This window comes from Mustela nigripes, unplaced genomic scaffold (assembly GCF_022355385.1).
Source record: "Mustela nigripes isolate SB6536 unplaced genomic scaffold, MUSNIG.SB6536 HiC_scaffold_796, whole genome shotgun sequence".
Classification (NCBI taxonomy): domain Eukaryota; kingdom Metazoa; phylum Chordata; class Mammalia; order Carnivora; family Mustelidae; genus Mustela; species Mustela nigripes.
The window spans coordinates 1-11,205 of NW_026740203.1; the positions used below are offsets into that span (position 1 = coordinate 1).

General features: G+C 39.9%; 1 protein-coding gene across 1 annotated transcript; it reads right to left on the minus strand.

The window, feature by feature from the left end:
• Positions 1-1,542: 1,542 nt before the first annotated feature.
• Positions 1,543-8,424, minus strand: LOC132008729 (polypeptide N-acetylgalactosaminyltransferase 1-like). The gene is made up of 3 exons (XM_059387304.1): positions 8,312-8,424; positions 7,716-7,850; positions 1,543-3,555 (listed from the first exon to the last, which is right to left on the minus strand). Exons 1-3 carry the CDS (start codon positions 8,372-8,374, stop codon positions 3,409-3,411), a joined length of 345 nt encoding a protein of 114 aa, XP_059243287.1. The 5' UTR covers positions 8,375-8,424; the 3' UTR covers positions 1,543-3,408.
• Positions 8,425-11,205: the final 2,781 nt, after the last annotated feature.

Genomic DNA, 11,205 nt, shown 5'->3' on the forward strand with positions numbered 1-11,205 from the left:
TTTTTTTTTTTTTTCCTTTTATGAAGTTTATGTCCTAAGATATCTTTTAGTATCCCAAGAGTCATGAAGATAGTCTGTTTTCTTCTCCATGATTTGCTTCGCCCTTCATATTTGGGTCCTGTGATCATGATGAACACCTTGTGCACTGTGTGAAAGCATCAATGTTCAGAGACTTTCCCTATGGAGTTACTTGTGTAGTTGTTGAAAAGCCAATGACCATATGTATTATGGGTCTGCTTCTGGACTCTGTTCTTAATGCACTGATCTGTTTGTCCTAACTCTAATATCACACTCTTAATTAGTAATTTTAAGCAATTCATGAAATCGAGTAGTGTTTTCTTCCAACCCCATTCCCCCATCCCCCTTCTTCAAGGTTATCTTGGCTGTCCTGGATCTGTTGGATTTCCATATATATCTGCAAATTTTTATAAGAAAGCCTCACGGGATTTTTATTTCATTGGAATCTGGCTTCGAGAAATCAATTTGTGGGAAACAGATCTTGACAGTATGCAGCCTTTCAATTCATGAATATATTTATTGCAGCGTTCTGTAGTTTCAGCAACGTTTTGTAGTTTTGTAGGGTAGAAGTCTTACATATTTCTTGTTAACATTCTAGGTATTTGACTTGTTTGATATGATTACAGATGGTAAGAATTTAAAATTTAATTTGTTGCTAGTATATAGACAATATGACTGAGTTTTGCCACATTTCCTGCAAAACTATTAGTTCTAGTAGATCAAGCAAATTCTTGTTAAACTTCAGGAAGTCAGAGAATGGGAAAAGTGTTATGTAATTGAGAACACATCTAATTTTCCAGAATAAAAAATGGTTGTCTTTGTATACCTCTGCTCACAGTTGCTGCCTCAGAAACACTACCTTCTGATTTACTTTCTTCTTTAAAAAACATGTAATTCTGGAGTTCAGTCTGCTTTTGGTGTATTTCTTGGAAGATGGGGAGAGCACCAGACCTACAGAACTTCTCTTTTCCAGCTAAATGTAGACTAGGGAAATCAGGACATGGCCTACATGCTGCTCTTCACTTTACTATTTTTTGAGACTGCCAATTAGAACAGAAAGACGTTAAAATGGATTGGGATTAGAATAAGGTGAATACATTTGAGAGATTCAGATTATCCTTGTCACATTTATGAATTCTTCAGTGATCCAATAATAATCCCCTTTTCATCTTTGGCTTTCTTTCTGATTCATTTTTTTTCTTCCCAGTTTGACTTATTAATAGTGGTTAGCATACAGCCTGACCTACAAATAGATATAATGACTAGGGATCCATTTTAACTTCAAATAAATCAATGTAAGGCACAACTATTGAGGAATATTTTATATTTTTCAAAGTATGTAGGAATTCTTTAATTAGAAAAATAAAGGCAATGGGAATATCATCAGGTTCTAAAAGTACCCATGAATTAAATCACTCACATCCCCCTCTTAAAAAACAAAACAGAACCTTAAATCACATTGCTATTAAGCTTTCTTACAGTAAGAAATAAGACCAAGCTATACTAGAGTATAAAAACCTGAAATTCTGAGCATGAAAATAATTTATTAGACATCTGGTTTATTCAAACATAGAGGCCTAATGAAGACAGAATTAACAGAGCTCATGGAGTGGGGCGGGCGGGGGGAGGGGGAACCAATCCAGCACCTACTTCACTGCAAATTTCCTGGGGACAAAATTTCTGCATTCTGTACTACAGTCTCACCCTAAAGCCTCCACATGTGCTTCATATTCTTGATACTGATTAACTTGAATAGGAGATGAGAAACTTTCCGTGCACTCAACTTCACAAGTAGTATTAGTGACAGAACTTTCAGAAACATAATTCTTAGGCACAACAAATAGCACTGCCTGCAGTGAGAGTCCTTGATAATCAAAGAAAAGAATGTCACTAAATATAACCTTACAAATAAGGAAATACACTTTTGCCAATGAACTGCTTTACATATCAGAAAAAAATGTCACAATGAGATCTTTTATGAAATTAACTCAACTTTTAATTGATTCTGAAGTTATTTTGTGGTATTAAAAATCAGAAAAAAATAAAATGAATTTAACCTAAACGGAAGAAATGCAGGACTAATGTGGAGCAGTAGCTGCAGTTCTTCGGTTAACTCATTAAAACAAGGTCAAACATTTTCAGTCAAATTTTATTAAAAAAAAAAAAAAAAAAGGGCAGCAGATCACCATTACAATTCAAGAACCTAATCTAAATATGCACTTGACAATAAAGCACATCTGAGTATGGAGTGAAAAAAGTTTTCCAAAAAAACATCCATTGTATCCTCTCTAAATATCCAAATAATCACTTCTGCAGGCCTTTTGTTGAGTGGAATCATAAAGAACTGAAGATTTATTGCTGTGAAAATAAATCTGTAGTACAGTAGTATGAATCTTGGGTATTAAGCATAATCAGCTGAATCAAGTTAAGAAGTTCAAGATCTAATAAGAAATTTGTATGTGAAAGTCTACAAGCCAGTTGACCCAAGAGCAACTGAGAGATCTAACGTGTTCAGTGAGACCAGACATTATGTTAAATCTTCATTCTTTGAAGGGAATTAAAAATTACAATTCCAACAGCCCATAAACCAAATAAAAAATTGAAGAAAGCAATTAAAACTATGTTCAAAGAGCCTTTTTTTTTTTCAGCTCAATTTCAGCACCCCAAGGAAAAAAAAAAGCATCCATGACTATCACAGATGAAAATGAATGTCATTGGAATCAGTTATTTTTCCCCACTGAGGTATAAAATCTATATAGAAATTTGATACTATACTATAACAAATTGTACTTCTCATAGTTCTGTTTTAATTTCCTTTAAACCCTGTTTAATATATTCTTCTTAAATCGTAAAAATGTTGTTTTCATGATTCTGAAACTGGTTCCAGTTCTTTTTCACTTATTTTTATATCAATATTTAATATACTGGTTACCAGTTCTAATCAGAAAAAAAATCTTGGAAATCTCTTCATTAAGATCACACGTTCAGCAGCAGTTACTGACGTGCAAGCAAACCGTACGAGGGGCAGCTCTGGAAAGCACATTGTGTTGATTGCATCATTGTCTGAATATTCTTTACCGTGATTCTTGATGACTCTTATGACTCTTTCAATCTTGTAAACATCAGTGTGCACAGTCTCGCTACTATGTAGTTTCACGTCCTTTGGACAAGAAGGCTGGTTCACAGCTAGTGAAAAGCGAGAGGAGTCTAAGTTTTAATGGCTGATAAACCTTACATCCCCGGAGGAGGAAAGCACTTTTCCTTTTTTGCTACTTAAGAATGTGGCAGAAATGTATGCTGAGGTAGCCCAGTCAATTCTTATTTTTTTTCTTTTTTCTTTTCTTTTCTTTCTTTTTTTTTTCTTTTTTTCTTTTTTTTGTAAATTTGGTCTCAGAATATTTCTGGAAGGGTGACATTTCGAAGAAGCCACTGCTGGGACCGGCTTCCATTGCAGTCTCTTATGCTGGGCACCTGGCTATCCTCTTCTGTGGCTTTATCCAGGCACTGATTACTGTTCACATGCTGCAGGGTTAATTTCTGAAAGTGACAGAAAAGAAATCTTAACATGAAAGTGAAAAATAAAATTCACACATCTCAACCATCATTTTTGGTAAGACTTAAACTGCTCTGCAGAAAAGCGTCTACATAAAGACCACCGTAAGAGCTATGTGGGAGGGAGAAAGGCACTGGGGTATAGGGGGTTATGCTGAACTTGAAGTAAGATAACCAAAATGCTAAGTCCCAATTCTGCACAAGCTCTAAAGCACTGGGAGAAATTTCACTTTTGTGCTTCAGCTTCCGGGGGGAAAAAAAAATCAGATTAGTGGTTCCTAATTTAGGATCCTCAACCTATTTTCAAAAAGCTATTTCAAAATCACTTCACTTCCCTGTGATAAGGCTGTTCAAATTAATTCTGTGATTCCAAACCTCAAGTTCTTAGCAACTCAGGTCCTTTAGAATACTCAAAATCTTAAGAGATTGTAAGACTGATGAAGCAGCCCTTAATAAATGGCTGAGAGATGCAGCTATATAATTTTCTATGTTCTTGTCTGTGCTACGGATCTGATGCTGTCATGTTGATTTTGAATATTTCAAAACGTCAGGACAGAGGAGGGTTAGGAGTGATTAGTGTAGGTCAGTTCATTTGTTACTCAAAGAAGCAGCGTAGGAATGTGAATTAAGCATTATCCTGTAAACATACAACTATAAGGAAATGTAAAAAATGTTTACTAACACAAATTTATTTGACTGATACTCATCCCTCTATTTTAATGTAATTCTTTTATCTGGAACATGTCCTTTTCATGGGGACTATTGTCACTGTACTCAGAAGAGGACCCAGTTGGCACTGACTAGTCTCCAGAGAGAAAAAGCTTGATGAAGGATAAACAGTTGACAGCTGTAACCTTTGAAGGAGAGGATAAGAGCTGTCATTTTAACTGCCTGAAGTCTACTTGTAACCTAGAAAAGATAATTTGCTGGCTCTTGCCCTTTATCTCTAGATATAATTGGATCAAAATCTGCAATTTTGACAATAAGGACAGTTACGATCATCAAAGCACGAGAACCTGGTGTCATGAACCAAATGTAATATAGAATATAAGTAAGATGAAGATAGTATGGGACTGTGCAAAGACCCTTGGGTCTAGAATTCCAGGCTTGAGATACTGTTACATCATTTTATCTGCTCTGTGACCAATAATCTTTAAATAATCTTTATGTAACAAAGGGTAAGTTCCATTCTGGGCTGCAGTGTCTCTACACCCATAAAACAAGGCCCTGGGTTTTATTCTAGGGTTCCTTTGGAAGCTAAGACATCATGGCTCCCTGGAACCCGGCTGGTTCCAGGGAGCATGTGGGACTCTTGATCTTGGGTTCTTGAGTTTGAGCCCCATGTTGGGTACAGAGATTACTTAAATAAATAAAACTTAAAATATGTCAGTAATTTATTTTTTTTATTTCTCTAGCTTGCTGTGTTTCTGACCGATGGAGGCAGGACAACACTGACAGGCTGTCCCAGAGCTCCCTGTGCAGCTGGCGGAGTGTGGGCAGCCGCAGCGCGATGTGACTCCTCCCTCTGCCCAACTCGGGCCTTATCCCTCTCCTATTTACAGGTGCTGATCCAAAGGCTGCTGCCTACTAAACACTGTGAACACTAAACTTTATCTGAGTCTGCTTCTGGTAGAACCCAGCCTGCAAACTAAAATTTTATCTCAGACAAGACTCTGTGCAAAGAGCTCCAGACGGTTTAAAATTTTACACTCATAACTGCTGCTTTCTAAATCCCCTAAACCCACTTTAAGCTCCTTAAATTTCTAACCACATATCTACTTCTGGAATACCAGGTGTGGTGGACTGCGTAGATCATACACAGGCTACAGGCAGCCATTCCCACTTCTGTCTCCCTCACACCAGCGACACCGGAACCCCAATGCCTGTTTAACCAGCCTCCCTTTCAGCTGGTGGAGGGGGTGTCAGGATGAGATAAAGTTCTGGCCCATAAGACAGCAGACTCTGCAGGGGAGGTCCAGGAGAAGCTCTGGCTTTCCTGATAAAGAACAAAACATGGGGTAGGGCGATGTCCCCTCTTCTCTTTCTCTTCCCTCGAGTTGGGATATGAGGGTAAGAGCTACAAGAGCCATCTGTGGCCACAAAAAAGGCTAGGAATATGCAGCAAAATTATCCCTCACACCACTGTGCCACTGAATCTCTACCCCAGAAGCCACTTACTTCCACTCATTAAGAAGAGTAAGCCTATATTTGTTCATGCTACTATAAACAGGTTTTGTGTTTCCTAACAGACTGTCATTTTTCACTGAATGGGAGATTTATTGATTTTTTTTCAAAGATTATTTTAGAGAGAACATGAGCTGGGAAGGAGGGGCAGAGGGATAGAATATCAAGCAGACTCCTGCTTAGCATGGAGCCAGCCTCAGGGCTCGGTCTCACAAGCCTGAGCTCACAACCTGGACACTTAGCAGGAAGGGCGCCAGGTGCTTCAGTCAGTTGAGTCACTGTGGGGTGCCCCTGGCACGAAGCATCTGAGGGCCGAGAGGCTGCACGGCCTGTAGTGCTGGAGCAGCTGTGCCCAGAGCGGCGGCAGCCCATGCCCATGACCAACCCCAGAACAGCCGGTTCAGGCCATTTCTAACAGTGCTATTAACTGAACTCTTATATTTAGAGTTACTTTTACCATAGTTTGACACCCGGGATTTATAAAGCACAGTCTCTGCCCTCTAGGAGTTAACAGTGGAGAGAAGACTGGAACAGAAACAAGTACAAAGCAGTTGAGCACGACAGGTCAGGGAGGATTGGAACTAAAAGAGAGGGAGCTGATTTCTAGCTGGGCTTCAGGGAAGCGATGTCAGAGCTGGACCCTCAAGATGGAGTAGGATTTGTCAGAAGCAGAGGTTAACTATATGATCTTCAGTGCAGGTACGAGGGTACAGGGCATGTTCTAGGAACAGTAGGGCTGATGACTGAAGCAGCCCAGGGTTTGCATATGACATGGTCATATGGCACAATCTCCATGGAAGGGGAAGAAAGCAGCAATGGAGTAATCCAAGCAGATGGAGAGAGAGAAAGCTAAGAGAAGACACTAAGCAGTAGTGCATCTAAAGCCAATGGATAAAAGTTAAAATCTCATCTGTTCCCCAACAGTAAATGCTAACAGAGAAGTTAGGGGAAAAGAGACAGAAATGGTCATGGCTTTGCATCCAGGATCTGTTTTGGTAGTGTCAGGCTGAGGCAGGAGCTAAGGCTGGAGAACCAGAGGCATGAATGTCAGCCACTCACTGTGATATAACACAGGATGGATTATAGAAAGTCAAGCAGGAGGAGAAGTCTTTCCTAACATGAGAGAGACAACTGCAGGTGCAGAGGAAAAAAAACCAGAGTAAGACCTACTGAAGATTCTGGAACTGGTTCCAGAACTATAAAGCAAAAGCACAAGTTGGGAGGTTAGCCAGGTACAAGGCACAGGAGAGAGACTCACTGGGCATGCTTTGATGGATTCTTCATGCACCTCCGTGTGAGTACAACATACAGTGTGTGGCAAGTGGGAGAGGTTCCAGAGGAAAGCAAAGATAAAAAGTTTTGTTATATGTCACAGAACAATCATGAGCCAGAGAATTTCATTATTTAAAGCTCACCTCATACTTAAGTGTTTAATTCAGTAATTTAAACAGGCTCCTCCTGGCTCCATTTCTCCCATGCAAGACAACAGAGCTTGAGGACAGACAGAAGAAAGAGTGGCTATAATGGCAACAAGGACCAGAACTGGAGGCAAGGCCAATCACCGGGGAGATTATAAAACCTGTCTCTTTTACTTGAGTTGTTTTTCCCATCTGTCCACTTTTTTTAAAATTTATTTTTTTAAGATTTTATTTATTTGACAGAGAGAGATCACAAGTAGGCAGAGAGGCAGGCAGAAGGAGAGGAAGAAGCAGGCTCCCCGCTGAGCAGAGAGCCCGATGCAGGGCTCAATCCCAGGACCCTGGGATCATGACCTGAGCCAAAGGCAGATGCTTAACCCACTGAGACACCCAGACGTGCCACCATCTGTCCATTTTTAGAGTGTAAGAACAATCTGATACATATTCAAACTCTAAGAATTAATTCTTTTCACTATAAAGAATTCCTTCTTTTAGCTACAAAACACACTTAATTTCACTCCTATATGCAACTGACTAACTTACCACTGGATCATATTCCCAAAGTTGGTTGCCTTTTAGGTGGTGGCATTTGAGCATTGTGACTGGGCCATTAAGTTTAGAGACATCCAAGCAAAGGTCATCTGTTCTAATTTCTTTGTTGGCAGTATAAGAGAAAACCTGAAAAAGATGCACACATATAAGCTTTAACACTGAAAGAAAGCAGCCAGTAATCTGGAAGAAAAAAAATATTTCAAGATTTTTTTGAACTTGAGTAATGTAGTATTAGGAGAATGACTCAGAAAAGCTACTGATAATTTTGCACAGAGGAAAGAAAAAATGACCTTGAGCTCTCTGTATACACTGAGTGTATTGTCAAGAGCTGTCATCTGTTTGACTAAAAAGGGCAAAGTAAATCTCATGCACAGCAATGTAAATACAGTTCTCACAAAGGAGCCTTTTACAAATGTTTCATTTAAAAATAATCATTAGATTAAAAGCTCCCTTCTTCTAAAAAGTCTTTATTATTGTCTCTTCATAGGTAGGAAAATATTTCCTGAATGATGTAATGAGATAAAAGGGGCATAAGATTAAAACAAATCCAAAAATTATTCCTTTTCAAGCTTTACTAAAATACTCACCTGGTTACCTCCCATACCATGACAATTAAAAATTCCAACTTTTTCATTCTCTTTTCTGGCCATGTTATCTAGACACTGATTTGTTTCCACATTTCGTATCTATGGGACAATAATGAAAACAGAGGAAGTGAGAGGTAAACTAGACAAACACATACACAGATATGTATGCACAGTAAGGTCTGAGCTTTCCACTACACACACACAGAGCGGACCGGACCAACAGCAGGATGCTCAGCGGCCTTGTTGCACAATCAATCCTTCGAGTTCCCTCACATTCCAAGTTCCATCTTGATGACTGTCTAGGAAAGAGAGGTAAGAGACGTCCTCTTGGGTAAGACATCTGGTAATCATCAGGATGTCTAATGAAACCGAGATTCTAAATTATCAGGGATCCTTAAACTAGAAGACTTGATGTAGGAAGAGGGGGATTTCCTCGTTAGAGTAGATACTCCTAAACATACAGTCCTGACGTTCCCCCTAACCGGGCAGGGGAATAACTACTGACGGGATGGTCTGGAACCCTGATACAGTACTTCCTGTGAAAACTGTTCTAGGATGCACCTAAATTATTTGAAAGTAATGAGGATTACAGAGGGCATACAGTAATTATAAGTTTGTTTTAAAGTGGATTTGGCAAGCAATGTGGTTACCTCAGCTCAAGGCCTGGGCAGGGAGAAATGTGTCGAATGACAAGGCAGACAACCTCCTGTGTTGGCTGTTTGTGTTAATGTCTCCAGTGCTGTCTGGTAGAACTTTCGTTGACGATGGAAGTGTTCTCTACTTGTGCCATCCAACATGGTAGCTACTAGCCTGTGTGGCTATTGAGTACTTTATTATATTTCTTCTTTTACTTCTTGCTATTGGGCACTAAATATTTGGCTTCTGTGACTGAGGAACTGACTTTCAAATTTTATTTAATTTTAGTTCATTTAAATACAGCCAGTGGTGGCAAGCAGCTACCACACGGGATGTGCACGACAGATGTGGACACAAAGGCTAAAGTTTTCCATGGTTTGAGAGGAACTCCTTGTCAGTGATGGGAAACAATGTGCACACACGCTAATGAAGCCAAGTTACCACATCCTTATCCCTCTGTGAAAGGCACATAAAAGTGCCCACTTCCTGTTCATACTTTCTGGAATTAGTAGAAATCTTAATGGATCTAAATTATTTCCAGGAGGAAAGTTAGCAGGCTAATGGTCCTTTTTATAGGATTTGTTTATGTCTGAGTAACACATCTTTCCTTACAGAGCCAGGCTTGCCAAGGAGCCAAACCAAAAAGGTCCCAAGCACCATGTACAACAGGTGAGGAAAACAGGAAATGGGAGCTTTCCACTTGGATCACAGCAACGTCTGAAATACAGTGGTCAGGGGGAAAGGGGTGCATTTCTGAGGCAGGTGGGCAGGAGTGAAAGTTTGGGGTATGGGGACCTGCAGATGTGGGTTTCTTTCCCTACTCTAGCATTACTAGCTACGAGACCGTGACCAGTTTGCACTCTAAGACGGTAACTCCCAGAACCATGATCTGAACAAAATCATCCAGCCAAGCGTTGACCTATGTGCCACCATACAGGGGGGTTTTGTGATCAAATGTGTCTAAAAATTACTGGGTTAAACATTTAAATAGGTTTTTTGCTGAAGGACTTCTCAAAGCAGTTTACTATACCGTGACTTTTGGTAGGGGTGGGGACGGGTGGTAGAGAAAGATATTAAGATATAACAAGCAGCATTTCCCAAACATTTCTGATCACAAAATCTACTTCCTCCTCCCCCATCCCCTGCCTTTCTAGTCGAGCAGCTTGGGGGACATTCGACCTCAGTATTCTTTAGAACACAGTAACTGGGAAAGCTGTAAGAACCTCAGTTTCTCATCTGTGTAACGGGTACCAATCTCTCCCAGATTTGCCGAGGGCGCTCAGTAAGGTAACACATGCAGAAGCCTAACAGAAACTCACACATAGAAGGCCCAGGATAAATGTCAGGTTTTCTTCCTTATCCACACATTCAGCAACTCATCTATCATTACATCTATCATTATAATATGGAAGTTGAAAATAACTGTGAACACACTCATTCCTGGGAACAGACAGGAACCAAGAGCCTAGGTTTCTTAGTTTTTGCTTATTCTCCTCCAGAAGGTGGAACAATACAGACAATTAAAGATTTTTGGAATCTCGTATAACGGAATCTGGATTCACTTTTTCCCTCTCGGCCATAAGAGAAATATTGGTTGGATATGAGAAAGAGTATGGGTGTTAATGGTTACGAGCACAAGCTCTCAAGCCATATTGTCTATGTTCAAATTCCACCTCTTCCATTTCGCAGCTGTGACCTGAGGATGTTGTTCAAACCATTTAGGTATGCCTCAGTTTCCTTACTGTCAAGTGGAGATAATAGCACCTATATCTCATAGTTTTGGTTTGAGGAAAACATAAAGCACTCAGACCGGCACCTACAGAGTTCATGCTCACTACATATCTTAGGGTTGTTAGATCTGCCGAGAGAAGCCATGGGTTAGTCCGTAAGACTGACTAAGCTGTCAAAAGGTCTGACTTACTTGGTTTCTTTGGTTGTTTATTTTATTTATCGCCTTGATTAACAGTTATTAGATATCACAAAGAAACACATCTACTCAGTTCCAGATTTTACAGCAGCTATGAGAGTCAGACTTAGTGAAGGTAGAGACTAAATTCCTACCTCTCATTCCCTTTTACTCTAAAATCCTAGGATTTCAGGATTCTCCAGACTAAATTCTCCAGTCTAAATTCCAGTTTTTAGCACAGTAAAGCTCATGTAGCTGGAGTTATGATCCCAGCATGAGATCCCCAGCTGCACTAGGGTGGGTGCTTAAGAAAGACCCCAACCCCAAAAGTTAGAGCAACTCTATAGGATGG

What these genes read in the sequence shown, in the direction of transcription:
- LOC132008729 (XM_059387304.1), bottom strand. Translation starts at nt 8,374, where the DNA reads ATGGCCAGAAAAGAGAATGAAAAAGTTGGAATTTTTAATTGTCATGGT. An exon ending in ATGGTATGGGAGGTAACCAG is followed by an intron (nt 7,851 to 8,311) that starts GTGAGTATTTTA and finishes CATCTTTTTCAG; the next exon opens with GTTTTCTCTTATACTGCCAA. An exon ending in TTTGGGAATATGATCCAGTG is followed by an intron (nt 3,556 to 7,715) that starts GTAAGTTAGTCA and finishes TGTCACTTTCAG; the next exon opens with AAATTAACCCTGCAGCATGT.